Source organism: Manis pentadactyla, chromosome 12, assembly GCF_030020395.1.
Source record: "Manis pentadactyla isolate mManPen7 chromosome 12, mManPen7.hap1, whole genome shotgun sequence".
Lineage (NCBI taxonomy): Eukaryota > Metazoa > Chordata > Mammalia > Pholidota > Manidae > Manis > Manis pentadactyla.
The window spans coordinates 10,358,489-10,376,632 of record NC_080030.1 but is presented as its reverse complement, the minus strand read 5'-3'; the positions used below and the strand labels follow the sequence as shown (position 1 = coordinate 10,376,632).

Genomic DNA, 18,144 nt, shown 5'->3' with positions numbered 1-18,144 from the left:
CCCCGCGGGGCCGCTAATTAAATGCAGGGCTTGGGGGAGGGAGGGGCGGCACGCGGTTAACCCCTTCCTCGCCAAGCCCTTAAGGGCCGCCCCGCGCAGGGGCGTCTGCTGCGGAACCACCACACCCTCCCCCCCCACCCCCGGCCCAGGCCCAAGACTTCAGGCCCTGGGACAGGCCCATTTGATGAATGGGTAGGTCGTGATTAAAGGGCCGGTCCCAAGGTTCCAGGCAAGGCTGGATTAATTACGTTCTCCTGATAGGAGCGGGGAAAGAGAGCCGGAGAGCAAAGGGGGAGAGTGACTTCGAGATAAAGGAAGAAAGGCAGAGATGGAGGGAGTTGGAGCGGGCATGCGAGGGAGGAAAAGTCCAGTGGAGCCGCCCAGAGACAGCCAGACACCCAGGGGCCCTGGGGCAAAGGTCGCAGTGTGCTGATAGGGGGACCCACAACAAACCTTGGGAGCTGGAGGCCCGCAGGACCCTGGCCTGGCTCACGCACGGCCCACTGACTTTTGACAGTTCCACCCTCCCCAGAATGCTGTGGGTCACCCCAAGTCCCCACCCGGTCCCTGCCCCTCTGGATCAGGCAGAGAGGACCCAGACACCAGCATTTCACTGCTTGGCTCCGCCTTTCCTCCCCTCTCCGACTACTGCCATTGTCAGGCTGGGTACCCTGAGGCTCTGAAAGGGGCCCACATTCTTGTGGGAACAACTGAAAAAATAACCTCAGAGAGTGACAAGAGCTATGAAGAGATCTTTAGGGGGCTTCATCTGCAGACCAAGGAGGCACCATGAATGAGCACAGGGAAGTGTTCCTTAAAGCTGGAATTGCATGTGCAAAGCCCCTGAGGTAGGGATACACAGTATGTCAGAGGATCATCAAGGAAGAAGCCTGGAGTATGATAAGAAGAGAAATAGGGGAAAGTAGAGTGGGGGAAATCACAGGGGTTCCTAAGTCATTAGCAGCTGAGGTGGGGGTTATAGTCCTTGCCAGCCCAGGTTGAGCCCCTGACAACTCTCCCTGCCTCAGTGTCCCCACCGGTGCACATGCTCCCGAGGAGGCAGGGGAGACTCAGGTGTCTTAGGGCTGCCCAGAGTCACAGGAACAGGTCTTCTGCCCTCTGAGTACCACCTTGGCCTCCCCACACCTTCTGTGGCTCCCTGCTTCAGCCCATGGAGCTGCTCAGCCCTTGCCCGTGGTGTTCTCCCACCTGCAGTGCTCACTTCATAAGACAAGGCCTGGCCCCCTCCCAGGCAGAACCCAGAGACCCTCCCTACACTGGCTCTCCAACCCCACCCAGCCCCTCTCTTGGCCCCCTCACCCCAGGTTTGACTGCAAGCTTAGCAGGGAGGGGGATGGCATCCCTCATGGGAAAGAGGGGCTCAAGGGAATAGGGAAAAGTGGGCATCAGGGTCGAGTGTTGCCCGTAGCCCGGGTAAAAACAGCTGCCCCTTCTGCCCTGGCCCCCTGTGAGGAGGAGGCTGGGAAGGTGGCTGGGAGATGAGGGATGTGCCCAGAAGAGCATCTGGCAAGGCCCTCGTTGCCATGGTGATGCTGACTCAGAGGCAGAGGCAGGTAGCAGCATCTGGTACCCAGCAGTCCTGCCCCTGTGCTCACAGCACCCTGCCCAACCCCCTCCTTGCAGCCTCCACTCTGGAGGCATCTTCTGAGACTGGAGAAGCGGGTGGTGAGACCCAGGGGGCACCAGATAAGTTCCTCCACCAACCTCCATCCGACCATCTGCCGGAAGGTGGGCACTGCTGTTCTCATCACATTGATCTGGGTGCCAGGTTTTTCTCCCTCCTTTTACCCATCCCCTCAACATTTATGGAGCACCTACTGTATGCTCATGCTATTCTCCTCCCAGTAGTCCCCTGCTGGTTCATTCAGGGCATCAGAGGTCTGGGCTAGGAGGATGTCGGGAAGGACAAGGTCTCTGCAGCCCCTTGTGCCCAGGCCTTGAGAGACTGAGGCCCCCGTTCTCCCTTCCGCTCCCAGTCTGTCTCCTTCTCTTCCTGTAACTTTCAGTCTTTCGGAGTACAGCCCAGTCCCTCCCCCACACTCCCCAGATCCCAAAGCAGCTGACCACCACCCTTTCCTCTTTCCCCATCACTTGTTCTACTCCAGCCACACCAACACTCAAGGACCACGATGTCCACTTTTCCCTATTCCCTTGAGCCCCTCTTTCCCATGAGTAAGCCATCCCCCTCCCTGCTAAGCTTGCAGTCAAACCTGCAGTGAGGGGGCCAAGAGAAGGGCTGGGTGGGGTTGGAGAGCCAGTGTAGGGAGGGTCTCTGGGTTCTGCCTAGGAGGGGGCCAGGCATTGTCTTATGAAGTGAGCATTTCTTCCAACACACCAACTTAATTCCTACCTCAGGACCTCTGCACTTACTGTTCTTGCCTGGAAACCCTTAGGGTCTTCAGCTGGCATTTATCTTGTTTAACTCTTAGTTTCCTTATTATCTGTCTCAAGCCTCGTCTCCAGAATACAAAGACCTAAGAGATGGCCTGTGGTGTCCTTTGGTGGCCTGCCTATGTCTGTCTTCATTTCTCCCACTGTGAAATGGGCAAACGGGCATGGTGGTCACAATGCCACCTCCTGGAGGCAGGTGGGGCAGGGATTAAGCACTTAGGACTGGGCTTGGTGCAGGGTAAAGGCAAACACTCAACAAACACTTCCTTAAGACAGGCCTAATGTCCAAGAGCTGATAAAGGATAAACACAATGTGGTCCATCCATACAATAAAACAGGACTCAGCCATAAAATGAATGAAGCCCTGACACACACTACAACATGGATGAACCTTGAAAACATCATGCTGAATGCAAGAAGCCAGACACAAAAAGGCCACATAGCATATAATCCCGTGTATATGAAACATCCAGAACAGGCAAATCCATAGAGACAGAAAGCAGGTCAGTGCCAGGGACTTGGGGAGGTGGAGTGACTGCTCTTGGGGACGGGGATCTCCTTGAGTTGATGGGAATGTTATGGAATTAGACAGAAGTGGTGGTTACACGGTATTATGAAGGTACTAAATGTCACTGAATTGTTCAGTTTGAAACAGCTCATTTTATGTTAGTGAATCTTATCTCAGTAATAATAATAAAAAAAGGGCCTTGGGTAAAAAAATAACAAAATCTGAAGAACATCTAGACTTTAGTTAATAATGACCACCTTGCTGCATCTCCAAGATGACCAGTGTGCACCTGCCCCAGGGCCTTTGCACCTGCTGCCCCAACTAACTGGAGACTTCAGGTAACTTGAGAAGCTGGATCAGACCCCAGTGGGCCAAGCCCTTTGACCCTCCCTCCCCCTTCCTCAGCAGCTGAAAAAGTCAAGGTGCTTGGTGGTTAGGGATGACACTGAGAACATCTGGGTGCCTTGGAAGGTCAGTTTGTCCCCATCCCTGCCCCCTAGGAGCAGGGAGAAGGACCTACAATCCATGTAGGGTCCTGGAGGAAGTGTGTGCTGGGGAGTGATGGGATTCAGTCCAGCTGGGGGGCTTGTCCTGCTCCTGGCCACCTCATGAACATAAGAACCATTTTCTAATTTTTAAGGAAAATTGCTGAGTCATAAAGGCTTCCCAGGCAGCGTTACTGTGCCCTGGACCCCTCTCCAGGAACCAAGACTTCTGGAGGTTGTGGAAAGGGCCACACTTCCGGAAACTTCTGGGGATACTGTGTCTGAGTCTATGGCAACTCCATGCAGCCCCCCACGTGCACTTAGGCGCTTGGGGACCCGCCCCCCTGAGTCCTGCTTGCCAGGGATGTTTTTGTGTGGGAGGGATGCCATGTGGAGGGAGGAGAGTCTCCAGAGGGTGGTTATGGGGACAGTTTTCAAGGGAACAGAGAAGGAAATGAGAGAGGGAAGGTGCACGAGGCCGCGTTGAGTATTTTTAGGCACTGAATGCAGCTTTGAAATATTTCCACGGCCACTCCCGAGAGTGAGCTGGGTGATTATTTCGGTGCCCGGTTCCAGCAGAGGTGGGGTGGGGGTGAGTCACCTCTGGGTGGCCTGGCCCAGACTGGAAGGGGGCTTAGGGCAGGACTGGAGGCCTGCAAGGTGACCGCTCACCTGCCTGGCGTCTGGCGCTGGCCTCTGGGCACAGAGTGAGACAGAGCAGGGCAATGGGACAAAGGTCATGCCATTGTAAAACCTACTTAGCCTGTGAAAAAGGCTCGGCTGCTTCTTTTTCTTATTTTCTTATTTTTATTTTGGTATCATTAATATACAATCACAAGCAACATTGTGGTTACTAGATTCCCCCCATTATCAGGTCCTCACCACATACCCCATTACAGTCACTGTCCATCAGTGTAGTAACATGCTATAGAGTTTCACTGCTTGTCTTCTCAGTGTTGTACTGCCTTCCCCGTGTCCCCTCCCTACATTATGTGTGCTGATTGTAATGCCCCTTATTCCCCTTCACACACACACACACACACACCAGTCCCTTTCCCTTTGGCAACTGTTAGTCCATCCTTGGGTTCTGTGAGTCTGCTGCTGTTTCGTTCCTTCAGTTTTTGCTTTGTTCTTATGTTTCACAGATGAGTGAAATCATTTGGTGCTTGTCTTTTTCCGCCTGGCTTATTTCACTGAGCATAATACCCTCTAGCTCCATCCATGTTGTTGCAAATGGTAGGATTTGTTTTCTTCTCATGGCTGGATAATATTCCATTGTGTATATGTACCACATGTTCTTTAGCCATTCATCTACTGAGGGCCACTTAGGGTGCTTCCATTTCTTAGCTATTGTAAATAGTGCTGCAATAAACATAGGGGTGCATATGTCTTTTTGAGACTGGGAAACTGCATTCTTAGGGTCAGCTCTGCTTTTTCTTTAACTTCATCTATATGCTCTTCTTCCTCTTCTTCCAGACCCTTAGTCAATTAAGTAACTTTGTAACCAGGACAGGAGATAGACCTTCCAAGTGTAAAAATGAACCTGTGTGGATAAAGAGTGCCAAGATCTAGATCAACACAGTCACCTAGAGAACCCTATTCTTATGACAAAGGTTCAAAGAAATTATGAATCACCTGTATACATGATGCCTTATGCTGACCTCTACCCAAAAGGCCCTATAAAACCCCAAACCCTAAACCCTTAAGCACACCTCCTCTCTGAGGTCTCCGCACTCCCATCTACATGTATACTGTGTCATATCAAATAAACTTTCTTGTTGCACAAGCCGATTGCACTTGTCTCTGACCTCTTTTCCATGATAAAGATAAGAACTCTCCAACCTCCACCTCTGGTGGCAAATGTTTTTGCCACTGCCGTTTCATTCAGCTTTCTAGGCTTAACACAATCCTTTTCTCCCTCTGCTTTATTTCAGACCAGTAGAGAAGTAGAAGTTCTTAGAACATAAAACTCCAGCCTGTGCTCTGTGGCTCCCCCAAACCTTGGGGTCATAGGGGCTTAGTTCCCATGCCCTGCAGATTCAAGCGGACACTGGACGCCGGGGTGATCCTCGCTTTATGAGATGGCAAGGGACTTGCCCTACCCAGAGCAGGAGTTCAGTGAGCTTCCCTTTCTTCCCTCTGTTCTTCCTGGCGCTCCACTGCCTGTGCAACTGCTGCCATTCATTACTCCCCTTGTTTTCATGAATTCCTTCCTTACCTATGCTCTTCCAACCTAGTCGAGAATTCTTTCTCAATCAGAGTCAAGAACCCTGTGTGTCTGGGTTGGGGTTTCACCTAATGTGCAGGGAGAGACTACCTCTGATGCAGCTGCTCAGCAACAAGAGGACAGTGGCCTGGCTGCTGCCCACAGTGTGCCACCCAGTCCCCCAGGGACAAGGAGCCAATTGCACTGACCCCCACGGCTTCTAGGGAAGACAAGAGTCCTGGGTGAGGTTTCAGATACTCCGTGAGGGCTAGGTGAAGTGCCACTCTTACAAGTGTTCAAGCATGTATGGAGTGCTTGCTGTATACCAGGATGTCCCCCCTCATGGAATCATCAAAATGACCTCGGTGAAGTGGAGTCCACTATTGTCCTGCTGCCTGGCACGCAAATAGAGGCGCAGTGGGGCTAAACTTGCCGCGCACTTTATGGGCCTGGAACTTGTTTCTCAGCTGAGACGACAGTTAAAGGAGTGAATTTTAAAGCAGCAGCTGACCTCACTTGCCCCACCCCAAGCCACTCCCGGTTCCTGAGTAGGAGCAGCTGAATTGAGAGAGGTAAACAGATCCTCCAAGTTCAACGGAGGGAAGAGGTCTGAGGAGGCTCTGGAGCTGTGCGACCCGGCGGGGGCCGGCTCACTCTCTGCTCGCTCCCACGGAGGCTGCTGGCACATGCCAAGCTGTTAACGTTATGACCATGTGCCCGGGTCTGATGGCCCCCATCCTCCTCTCTGCCCTCCCCAAACAGGCCACGGAAGTTTAGGTACTTTGCTCCTGAGGTTCCCTCCACTGTTCCCTGCTCCTTCCTGAGGCCCATGGCTTCTCATCCTGTGGGATGTGTGAGTTGACCAAGGACCCTCAGTAAGGCCTCCCCTTCTACGCTGTGGAAAGGTCCCACCCCAAAGTCCCGGGCTTCCTGCAGAATGAAGGGCCCATCTGTCTGGGTTCTCCCAGCACCCTTGTCCCCTCTCCTGCCGCCTCTGTGTCCCCATCCTGGGCTGAGTGTCCAGCAAGGCATCCTTCTGCTCTCTCAACCTCTACCCTTGCCTCAGTTTGTTCCAGAACTCTCTGTGGCTTCCCATCTTGCTCAGGGCCTGCCTCCACCCCATTTCCTGCCCCCTCACTTTGCTTCTATAACCTCTCTGCGCATTACCTTTGCATAGGCTGTTCCCTGGTCTGGAACGCTATTCTCCCAGGTGGCTGTCTCCGTTGTCCCCAAGTCCTTTTCTTGAATGTCATCCCCTGGCCTGCATTGACCACCCATCCCTCTTCTTCATCCTTGCTTTCTTCTCTGCTTTTATACATCAGGCTTGCTTGTTGCCAGGTCACACCTGTAGAAGATAAAGGCCACAGGGACAGGGCTCTCTGCCTAATCCGAGGCTGAGTCTCCAGGGCCTGCGACGGGGCTGGGACCCCAGTTCCTCCACCCCCAGGTCAGCCCTCTGCTCTGTTGTGAGCAGCTTCTCCCACTTAGGTTGCCTGAGTGACATCAGGTCATCTCCCATAATCCCCCACTGGCCAAGCAGCCTGTTGTGTCAGCAGAGGGCACCGGGTTCATGCTGAGCCACTGGGGACACACATGCTGCTTATGCCAGGACATGCTGAGCCACAGGGTCCTGTTGGATGGATAGGGAGGACATCGGCCATCGCACCCACCCAGAGGAAGTGGGGGCAGTGTGCTCAGGGCAGGGGGGCTGCCCAGTGTAGCTGCTCTTGGACCAGCATATGAGGCTCAACAGAGGTGTATGTGGGCAGCGGTAAAGCAGGAAAGCAACAGAGATGCTCTCCACTGCTGCCCTGCACAGCTGGTACTTAAGGCCACCCATTGCATCCATGTCCCCAAAATGGGCTATGGGCCCCGGGTGCAGGCAGCGGGGTCATCAAGGCTGGCCCAGGCTGAGTCACACGTCGGGAGCCCGGGCCTCCCTGGAAGGAGCTGGAGCAAACTCCCGACTGGGACAGGGGAGGTCCCTGGACCGTGGGAAACGGGAACCACCTACATTTGAAGCTGAGGCCTGCAGACCGAGTCACGCACTGGTCAGCTGACCTGGCTCGGACCTGGCCCACAGGCTGTCAGCCCGGCAGAAAGATCAGGCTCTGCGTTTAGGAACTAGGCCGTTTCTTTTGGTTTCTCTTCTTGTTGAGGAGGCTGAGCGTGGCTTCTTGACCAGCCAGGAAGAAGATTGAAACACGGGGTTGTCCCGACAAGCCCGCTCGGGAGGACGGAAGCTTCTGGAAGCCGCGGCACCTAGGCGGCAGTGACCGAGAGGGAGGCGGCTCACGTCACGGGCGGGCGGCGGGCCGGGCAGCCCGGCTGAAAGGTCAGGGCCGGCTGGCGTGCGCGGGAAGCCGCAATTACGCACGCCGCCTCGGGGCGCGCCCCGACCCTGGGCCGTCTGAACACCTTCTGGTTTGCGAGCTCGGAAGGGGAGGAGAATCCAAACGGCCAGGAGCAGGGAGGGGCGGGGCGGGCACGCCGTAGGGCTCCCTCTTGGGCAGCCGCGCTGGACACCTGACCCCGGATTTCAGCGAAGCCCTGCCAGATGGATGGAGACCACGCCGGGCAGGGACCGTGGGAGGGTGGAGGAGGGGGCTGCCAACAATGGCCCCGCCCCCTGCCCCTCCCCACCCCCTGCTCGGGACCATCGCCTAGATTCCTGATGAGGGTTCTGGAAGTCTAGGCTTTACAGGACCCCACCCCCACCCCCAACCTGTGCCTAAAAGCTTTTTCATTAGACAAGGAGGATTCAGGCTGCAGCAGATCCCACGAGGGTTCCCAGTGACGGCGTGGGGGTCGGGAGGACCACATTCTGGAGTTCCAGCTGAGAAACCTGAAATGCTATGTGGCAGAACTGTAAGAACACTCACTGGCACTTTGCGGATCCTGCAAGCTGTCTCCTGGGCAACAATGCAGTTTTTTCTAATCATCCCTCAGAACCGGTCTGAACAGAGAGCACAGGGGCATCGGCCAGGTGTTACCTCCCAGCACTGGGCCATCCCTGCGGTTCCCTTCAGTTGGAAAGTCGGTCCCCAGGCATGTCACGGAAACATATTGCCAAAGTGCTGTGACTCAGTGTCTCAGGCGTATCACCAGGGCACAGCCAGGTGATGGAGGGGGCAGGACCTCCAGACGATCTTCCTGGCGCATCCCTGGAGGCAACTAACTGCCTGTCACAGCCCCTCTCCTCCCCCCACCTCCTCCACAAAACGGGAGGGAAAGTGGAAGGTTAGGTGGCAGCCCGGGCTGTGTGGGTGTCACCCAGGCATGCAGGCTCCCACTGGGCACCTCCCTCCGCTGCCTCTCCACAGCTTCAACAATCCCAAGGAGTTACAGACAGACCTGGTAGAGGGCCACCCCCGACAGCCCTGACGTGGGCCTCACCTTTCACAAGACAACAGACCGACATCAAGGGACACGGAAGCAGTGTCCTGTAGAAACACTTGGCCTTGGCGCGACAGGTCGCAGCCCTCAAACCCTCTCGTGGGGCTGTGATTTCCCAAGGATGCCACAGTCTAGATACTCCCAATGGCTCAAGAGGAATTATAGATTTGCAATTTGTGGTTTTATTTGTTTTTATTTTTGTAACAGAGAGAAGGGGGTAAAGGGGCAGGGCCCAGTGATGTCTCTGGAACAGCTTCTGAGGAACACATTCATCCCTATTTGTTTTGAAAAGGCAATTCTGGGGTCCATGTTTCTGGAAATTCCCAAGGCTGTCAGTCTCAGTGTAAACAGCTTAAAATAAAACTTCCCTCACTGGTCACACACGGATCCAACATAAAATGCAAAACGAAGCTGTTTGGAGAATGCCTGCCCTTAAAACAAGGGAAAGGGCTTTAAGGACACATTAAACACAGAATCTTCCAGGAACCACGGTGGCCGTGACTTCACAAAGCCAAAAATACAGAAAGATTTCCACCTGTAGAACTGCTGACTATACAAAGGGGAAGGGGCTTTTCAGAAAAGAGGATGCTCACAAGTCACAGGTGGGGACTCTCCGCCACCACCTGCCTCTTCTTTTCGTTCTGAACAGACTTGTGAACTAGACGGTGGAAACAGATGCTCAGTGGCAGCTCAGTCTCTGGGGACACAGGGGTGGGTCACTGTTTGCCTGTCTGCCTGCCTGGCTTCTTTTCCGGCTGACCTCTGCCTGTGCCCGGGATTCCGCCGCGGCCCCGGCCGCCGAACACACCTGTGGGACAGAGCGGGGCAGCTGCAGTGGGGCTGGGCTCAGGGAGTGAGCTGGGGACTGGACTGGGGCCCGGAACCCTCCCACTCTGGCCAAGTCATCAACCCCTCTGAGCCTCAAGGTTCCCCTCTGAAAAGTGGGGGTGGTGACCATTCCTCTAGTGGGGAGGGCAGACCACAGAGCCAAGCATGGGGTGGGGGGTTCTCGAAAACGTTCATTCTCAGGGTGACAAGGGACAAGACCAGGCCTCCCAAGGGACAGGAGGGACGCTAGGGAGAACAGACGTCAGCACCAAGACACACAGGCTTAGGGTAGACTTCCTGGGACAGGGGCTGGGCCAGAGTGGGATGGGGGGAGGGCAATCTTTGGAACAACAAAGCCAGAAAGCCTTTCAGGAGGCACAAGCCAGGACAGAGGCAGAGACTCCAAACTCTGAGACCCCAAACTCCTTTGCTCTGGCTCCGCAAACATCCACAGGCCCAGGAGAGAAACAATTAGAGATTTGTGTGTGTGCAGGAGCTCCCTGACCTCTGACCTCTGCCAGCCAGCAGTGGGGCTGTGTTCCTAAAAGGCATTTTACATGGAGCCCCCAAGGTGGGATCATGTGGCACTGCAGGGGTGAGGCAGGAACCAGGGAGTCCAGGGTAGGCCCACTGCCACCCAAGGAGGTCCCCAAAGGGCCAGGGCAGCCTCGGGACATGGAAACCTGCATAGTCCTCTTTCTGCCAAACATGCAGCCAGCCCTGAGGGGGCAGAGGCTATGCTGGGAGGGGCTGCAGCCTGACCTCTCACAGGGCAGGGTGGAGCTCCGCCACATGGGGGCCTCTGGGAGATCTCCAAACTGCTGAGGGCCTGTGGCTCTCTCTTCAGAGTGGCCCCAGCAAGCCACTCCACTGGCCCTCCCTGTCCTCCAGGCAACTCATTCACCAGTGTGGCCCCCCAGGCGAGGAGCCTGGGTGTCAAGTATGGGACAGGTCTCAAGCCCGGGGGGCACTGCTCATCCCTGGACCTCAGCAACCCTCACGCCCTCTTCCCTCTGGCTCACTCTGTACTGTCAAGTGAGCCCCTGCTCCTGGGTCCTCCCTAGCCCTGCCTGCAAGCCCCTAGGGCGAGACCCAGGCCTGGCACACAGGAGGCCCCTGTAGCAGAAGGGACAAAGCCAGGTGTCTCCAGGAGCGGGAGCTGGGGGAGCTGGGGCTCAGCAGACGGCTCTGGGCTCGAGTCCCAGCTGACTGCAAAACAAACTGAATCTTATGCCAGATTTATCATCTCAGGGCAGTTATTGGGGTCAGAGCAGGAAGTCCATCAAAAAGGTGTGACCCCAGGTTGTATAAAGGAATGACAGAAGGGAAGTGTCCCATGCCAGGCTGGTGGGTTCCTTGCCAGCAGCCTGGTGAGGCAGGCACTGCTCGGCCCTCTGTAGAGGGACACCAAGGATCTGGGAGGCGCCCCATTCCCAGAGCACCTGCCAGGAGACAGGCGGGAATGGAGACAAGGGCTTGAGTCCCAGGTCCACGAGGGCGCTGGGTCAGTCCACTGGGCTTCTCCCGGGGCTGAGAGAGCAGCAGGACCACTGCTGGGTAGGAAGGGGAACCAGAACTGCCCACCAGGACTCAGCCAGGCGGCAAAGAGCAACCTCAGCCACTCCAAGGAGCACTGCGGGTCACAGCCCCCAGCTCTAAGGAGGGGGGCTGAGAGCCAAGCCCCTTGGCACCATGATGGCCAAGAATGCCAACACTGAGCAGGGCGGACACCACATGCTGCAGTCCCCCCAGCAGCCTCTGCAGTCCAGCCCCAGGGGAGGGGACGGCAGGCCTACCTCGCCCAGTGCCCCCCATGCCTCGGCCCTTCTGCTGTTTCTGCTGCTGCAGGCCACCGCGGCCACGGCCCTTGGCCACCACCTCCTCCTTGACCATGTCGATGATCTCGTCGGGGATGCGCAGGTACTTGATGGTGCTGCCTCGGATGTAGCACTCAGGCATCCGCCAGAACTTGTCCCCATCCTGTGCGTGTGGGGATGGTGGTGAGGTGGGTGCCCTGCGGAATGGGTGCAGACAGCTGGGGAGGCACCTGTCCCCTCACACCCTCATTCCTACCCGGGCTGAGGTTCTAGGCTGCCTGCACAGGGTGCCACCCCTGCAGGCTGCAAAGCTCAGTCCCAGATCGTACGTGGGGAGGGGCTGCCCTGAGCAGGATCCCTCCAGACCCTCGGTGAGCCTGCCCACACTAGAAGGGCCACGTGACACGGCCTCCTCGGCCTCGGCTGCCATACAGTGTGGGATGGGCTTGTTACCTGCACTCTGAAGCCCAGAGAAGGGCAGGGCTGCCCACGTACCAGGTGTCACCACAGCCCAGTCTCTGTAGCCCCAGCCTTGCAGAGCCCACCCTCTAAACCTCCCCACAGGCCCTGACTCATTCACGCATCCCAGTTTCTCCTGAAAGGGTCTGAGCTAGGTGTGGAGGCGGGTCCCAAGGCCGGCAGGGGCAGCGCCCAGATGCCAGCTCTCAGGGAAGGTCTTTTGTGCTGGAGAGAAGAGGGGGCCAAGCCTGTGTTGCTAGGACATCTGCTTCCCTCCACCACCGTATGCCCTGGGACCCGAATCAGGCCTTCCCCCCACAGCCCCTCCTTCTGCCCTTGGGCAGGGGCCCTGGGCCCCTTCCATCAGATTAGCTCTCCAGCCCCACCCCGCCACTGGCCTGAGCCAAAAGCCTGGGCAGCAGTCTCCATCCCCTGCAGCCCAATAAATCAGACCAAGGCACCTCCCTGCTTAGAACCCAGTCCGGGCCCCCTTGGCCTAAGAACAGGACACATACTCCTCAGCGGGGCTCCCAAGGGCCCAGATCCAGCCCCACCCTGGCTGCTCTCTCTCGGTCCTTGACACGCCTTCCAGATGGACCTTTCTGGAACACATGCAGCAGGCTTCTTGCCCCCAGCACTTTGTGCAGGCTGTTCTTGCCTTTCCATGTCTGGCTAACTCCTGCCCTTGACAGGCCTTGCCTCCCAGGCCTTCTTGAGACCCTCAGGCCTCCAGAATGACACTTGTCCTCAGAGCCTGGGACAGGCCGGTCTGGAGATGAGTGGAATGTTCGAAGACTGACTCTTCTCAGGAGCACATATGAGCCCCCAACACATACAGGAGCCCCTCAAGGTCTTGGGACATTCCTTTCCCAGACCGGGTAGGCAAGGGGCCAAGTCTGTGAGGGATGCAAAATACAGCCAGACAGAAATGGATTCTGTGGAAGCTCAGGGCTGGGGCTGGGGCTGGCTGCTCAGCACAAGGCTTTCCCTTCGCCGAGGAAAGGCCAGGCGCAGCACGCTCCTTGCGGGACCAGTGCTTACTCTGCTTGCCACAGCCACGGCCATGGCTGACTGGCCTAAGCTAACCACCACCCACCCAAACCTGGCTCTCGGTAGGTCTCTGCATTTTGCTACCCGCTGCCCGAGGGAGGAGATGCTGCCACCTGCTTATAGGTGAGGATGCTGACGTCACTCCTCACACCAGCCTCTCTCCCAACCACCAGGTCACGGGGGCGGGCTGCTCAAGAGCCACCTGGCGGGTCTCTGCTGACCTCCGAGGCCAGATTGACCTCGCCCCAAGACCCGGTGGCTGGTTGGTTGCAGACCCCAGAAGTGAGCAGACCTACTGGCTATGCCCTGCACTATGGCACTGTCTGCTGCAGACACCCTGGAACTGCCCAGACACCCGTGGCCAGAGTACAGTATGAAAACTAGGGGGAAGCTTCCGGAGGGCGGGCATGGAGTGCCTCCACGCTGACCATCAAGAGGCACAACAAGCAGAGCAGCGCTGCACAGGTTGGGAGAGGGGCGTGTCCACCTGTCTGCCCATCAAGGTGTGGACTGTCCAGGGGGAAGGGGGGAACAGGGGCCAGACTGGCACTCTGCTATATTCTGGCAAGCCAAGCCCCAGGGGCATGCTGCCTGTGGACGCCAAGCACCCCCGTCCCAGCTGGGCCCCCCAGAGGCTCCTGCCCCTATAACATGGAGGGGCTGGGGCCGGTCAGGGGATGGACACAAGGGGGAATCAAGGCAGGAAGGAGGCTCTAGCAGAGCCCAGTGCAGGTTGGTGGAAGGGAGTCCTGCCTTCACTTCACCCCCATCTTCATCCTCAGGTCATCCTGAGGCTGGGGACGGCCTGTGGCCCTGGGAAACTGCCCTCCAGCTGGCCTTGCACTTCCTACTTTTAGGCCTCCAGAGGTAAACAAACTTCCCAGTGCTCAGGTCCACAGGGCTGCCCCCGCCCCCTGGTGGCCCAGACACCCTACAGCTACACCACTACAGCCTGCACAGCGGGTGATTTCCACAGCCGAGACTGAGGCGGTGGAGGCCACCCCACACCTATGCAGCAGGCATTTGTAGCCAGAAGCGCCCCCCCAGACCTAAGTCCTTCCTGGTGAGGGGAGCACAGGTGTGGGGGGATGCGGCAGCATCCCCAACAGGTGCCAAGTCACCACAGGTGCAAAGTCCAGGGCACTAGGAGACCTGGGAGTCTAGTCCCTCTGCCCCCTTCACGCCCAACAAGGCCCGGCCCTGCCCCTAGACCCACCCCCGGCAGGATGGGCTGTGGTAGGCTGAGCTACACCCTGCCCCAGTCTTCCCACAAGGCCCAGGGAGGGGCCTTCAGTCCCAGGTCCTCCCTTCCCCCACCCCCAGGGCCCCTGGGCAGTGCACACAGGCTTGGGGTGCAGGGCACTCACCCTGGACGTGCAGATCACCTCCCGCAGGTTGATGTTCATCCAGTTGTCACAGCTCACCAGGTGCCCATTGTACGTCTCTCCATTCTTGAGCTCCACCAGCTGGAAAGAAACGACCCCAAATCAGCTGTGGCCCCAAGGGAGGTGTAGCCCTACCCAAGAGTGAGGCCACCGCCCAAGCCTCATTCAGATACACCCTCTACTCCTCTCTGAACACGGCCCCAGCCTGCAGCGCCCAGGCCCCAGTGGCCTCTTATAGACAATACACAGGGCCAGACAGGCACACCTGAGCTGGTCTAAGCACATGCCTTTTGACTGCACATGTGTGAGCTTTGGTGGTTTGGAAATGCTGTCTTTCTTGCAATAATTACTCATCTATTTTAACATGTTTGGGGGAAAACACTTTAAGTAGCACATCATTCTGAAGATATGGTATTGCTAGGAAAGGCTGAGATTTTAAAAAAGAATCAACTGAGGTACCTGCGCAAGAGAAACAAAGGCATAAACCCATGCAAAAAAGTGCAAATGGTAGCCTGAACATTCACAAACAGGAAGGAGAAACCACCCAAATGTCCATCATCAACAGACAAACACATCAACACAAGGTGGTCCATCCATACAACAGAATATCATTTGGCAATAAAAAGCAATGAAGCCCTGACTCACACTACAGTGTGGGTGAATCTCAAAAACACACTGAGTGGGAAGCCAGACACAAGAGGTCACACAGTGTGTGAGCCCGTGTACAGGAAACGCCCAGAACAGGCACACCCATAGAGACAGAAGCAGATCCGTGGGTGCCACGGGCGAGGGAGGGAGATGGGGAGTGACTGCTCATGGGGACAGGGTCTGCTTTTGGGGTGATGGGAATGTTCTGAACTAGAGAGAGGTGGTGGTTGCACATCATGAATGCAATAGTGCTCTGAATTATAAAAGGATGAATCGTATGTTATGTGAATTATACCTAAATAAGGAAATTTAAAAAAAAAACAGAAATATCGACACCACACTGTACCATTAAAGACAAAATCATTTAAGGAATAATGTACTGTCATGTGTTCTCATCTGTACTTTTAAAAATCACATTCTTATTTACAAACACATTTAAAGTATAGACATGCATGTATCAAATAATTAGTTAAATTGCTGGGAAGATTAAGGAGAGGAGCTTCTACTTTGTATCTCTAGTGTTTGGCATTTTTACTTAGCATGTATTATTTTTATGAGCAGCAGAACTGACACAGGTCTTGACATGTGTGGGAGGGAGAAGCTGCTGTTCCGTGGACAGGTAGGAAGCATGTCCGGCTGGAGGCACCTTGCCCTCTGCCCGTGACCCTGTCCCGAGGCAAGGGAAGCCCACCACAACTCGCCATGGGAGACCCGCAGCACTCACCATGGGATGATTCTGAGCTGTCTTCAGCAGGGACAAGGGAAGCTGAAAGGAAAACAAAGGCCCATGACTCGACTGTTTTGACCAAAGCCAGGGAGGGCTGGGGCTCCAGTCCCATGAATCCGCTGGCTCATCACCGTGGTGGGGGGGACCCAAGAGGGCCCATTCATTAGCCCCAACAGCAAATGCACTCTCCTGACTCTGCCTAATCCCGGGACATACACTGCTTCCTAGTTTAGGAAACGAAGTCTTGAAACCCAACTCTGATGTGAGACGGCAGCTCTCTGGTTTTGGGGCTGACCATTCCCGGCTTTTCCTTGTAACTCGTGCTGCATATAGTCACACCCAGCAGGACAAGACACAGCCCTCCATACTCATCACAGGTTCACAGCATACAGGTCCTACTGCTGTTTGCATCTTTTGCTCAACTGATGTCTCTGAGATGCATCCACGTTGATTACACATATCTCTGTATCTTTTCTCAGCTTTGTATTTGGTTATCATGACACACTTTACAGATGGGGATATCAAGGCTTAGACATCCAAGAACTTGCCCGGCACCTCAGGGTTAGTAAGAGACAAAACAGAGCCTGGTTTGACCCTGTCTGTCTGCAGCCAGTTCATGCTGAGACCAAACTTCAGAGGGCAGCCATGACTGGACCAAGTGACCCTGCCAGGCTCAGGTGGGAGTCAGCCTGGAGCTGAGGCGACCATGTCTGAGCTGGGTTTTTAAAGAGAGGAATTCACCAGAAGAGGGCGAGAAACATTCCAGAAAGAGTCTGTGGTTACTCCAAGTGGTAGCCGATAAAGGATGGAATCTTTTAAAACTCACCCAGATAAGGTGAGCTTTCAAGAGATTTCTTCCCATCATTACTGAGTTTCTTTTTGACAACATGTAGTGTTAACTGGGAAAAACCCCCAACACTTTTCCTTTTGGGAACACAAATCATGACCCACACACTGGGCCTGCCTGGGGATCCAGAAGGGTCACTCGGGTGGCTGGCAGTCCTTGGGTCCCAGGTCCAGTGACACAGGCGCCCATCCAGCACAGCTAGATGAAGTTTGTAGGGGGACAACCCAGCAGACCAGAAACTGCTTCAGTGGTGACTTCAGTTTCGCTGAATCTTGCTCTGGTGACTTTGGAATTTGGAAGCTGGCCTGCCTCCCAGATGGTCTCTGCAGGGGAGCCCCAGCCTGCCTTCATGCTCTGATCGGGAACAGCCGCTTTTCCAGGTGGTGGGGATGGGAAGGCCTCCTCTTTGTGTGGAGGCTGGAAATGGCCCTCAACCCCTGCAGGGTGACTCCCCATGGAGGGGATCAGGGTGGGGGAATCCCACATCCTACAGGCTTTTCTTGAGAAAAGCTGCCCAGGGGGAGGTCCAGTGCCATCAGGAAGCCAGACCCAAGCCCACTTCCTGGACTGGTTTCCTGGAAAGGAAAGATAAGGAGGAAGAAGGGGCCACGTGGAGAAGGGTGGCTGCTCCACGGAGAGCAGGCGGGCAGGCAGGGGCCCGGCTGTGGCCAGCCCGAGCCCCTGCCCTCTTATTTGGGATGCATCTGTGTGACACTGCACTCAAGCCACCGAAAAAAAACAGGAGGCTCATGCTCACACATGGGGCCATGTGCCCAGGTCACTTTTTACTATGGAGAAGCCACCAACTTCCCTGGGCAAGCCTGTTTTCTGTTGTCCACAAAGGGAATCTGAGCCAGGGCAATGACTCACTTCAGTCCTCCTCCCAGATTACCGGAGAGGGGAGCAGGCCAGGTTGGCCCGAGAAGGTGAAAATGAACGGGATTCAGTGCTGAGAGCAGCGGGAGGTTTCAGAGCAGCACAGCTAAGACGCCTCTCGATGAGGGGCCAGTGGCCAGATCAGGAGGGACCTGCACGGGGCGTGCGCAGCATGGTCCTGGTAAAGCCAGTCACAGTAGGCAGATGCCTGTCAGCAGGGGACCCAAAGGTGTCCTTTTATGGCATACACAGCTATATGGTGACAGCCTCCCTCAGGCCATCACCTCCCTCCTCCCAGTGACAGGCAACACAGCCCCGGAGGAGCAAAAGCCTCCTCGGCTCCTGCCAGTGGTGTCCTACCCATGAAGCAGCGTGGAGGACGTCTGAGACACAAATGAAACCAGCACCTTCTCCTGACACCTGACTTCCCTGCACACCCACTTCCCAGGCGGGCCACAGGCCAGGACTGACACGGCTCCAGCCCAACTGGCTCAACTCTG

The 18,144-nt window shown here is 55.9% G+C and overlaps 1 protein-coding gene across 8 annotated transcripts in view; it reads right to left on the bottom strand.

Annotated features, from left to right (window-relative positions):
• Positions 1-4,189: 4,189 nt before the first annotated feature.
• The window catches only part of LSM4 (LSM4 homolog, U6 small nuclear RNA and mRNA degradation associated), a 112,218-nt gene continuing 98,263 nt past the window's right edge, over positions 4,190-18,144 (bottom strand). For 2 of the 8 annotated variants that reach the window (XM_057489970.1, XM_057489967.1), the window contains exons 3-8: positions 15,919-15,960; positions 14,529-14,627; positions 11,632-11,815; positions 7,626-9,815; positions 6,779-6,956; positions 4,190-4,948 (exon numbers count right to left, since the gene is read on the bottom strand). In XM_057489970.1, coding sequence (XP_057345953.1) covers positions 9,724-9,815; positions 11,632-11,815; positions 14,529-14,627; positions 15,919-15,960 — 417 coding nt within the window. In that variant the 3' untranslated portion in view covers positions 4,190-4,948; positions 6,779-6,956; positions 7,626-9,723. Of the gene's footprint in view, positions 4,949-6,749; positions 6,957-7,625; positions 9,816-11,631; positions 11,816-14,528; positions 14,628-15,918; positions 15,961-17,638; positions 17,682-18,144 lie in introns of those variants that run through there. The other 6 variants (XM_057489969.1, XM_057489968.1, XM_057489964.1 and 3 more) reach the window with 6 other exon arrangements.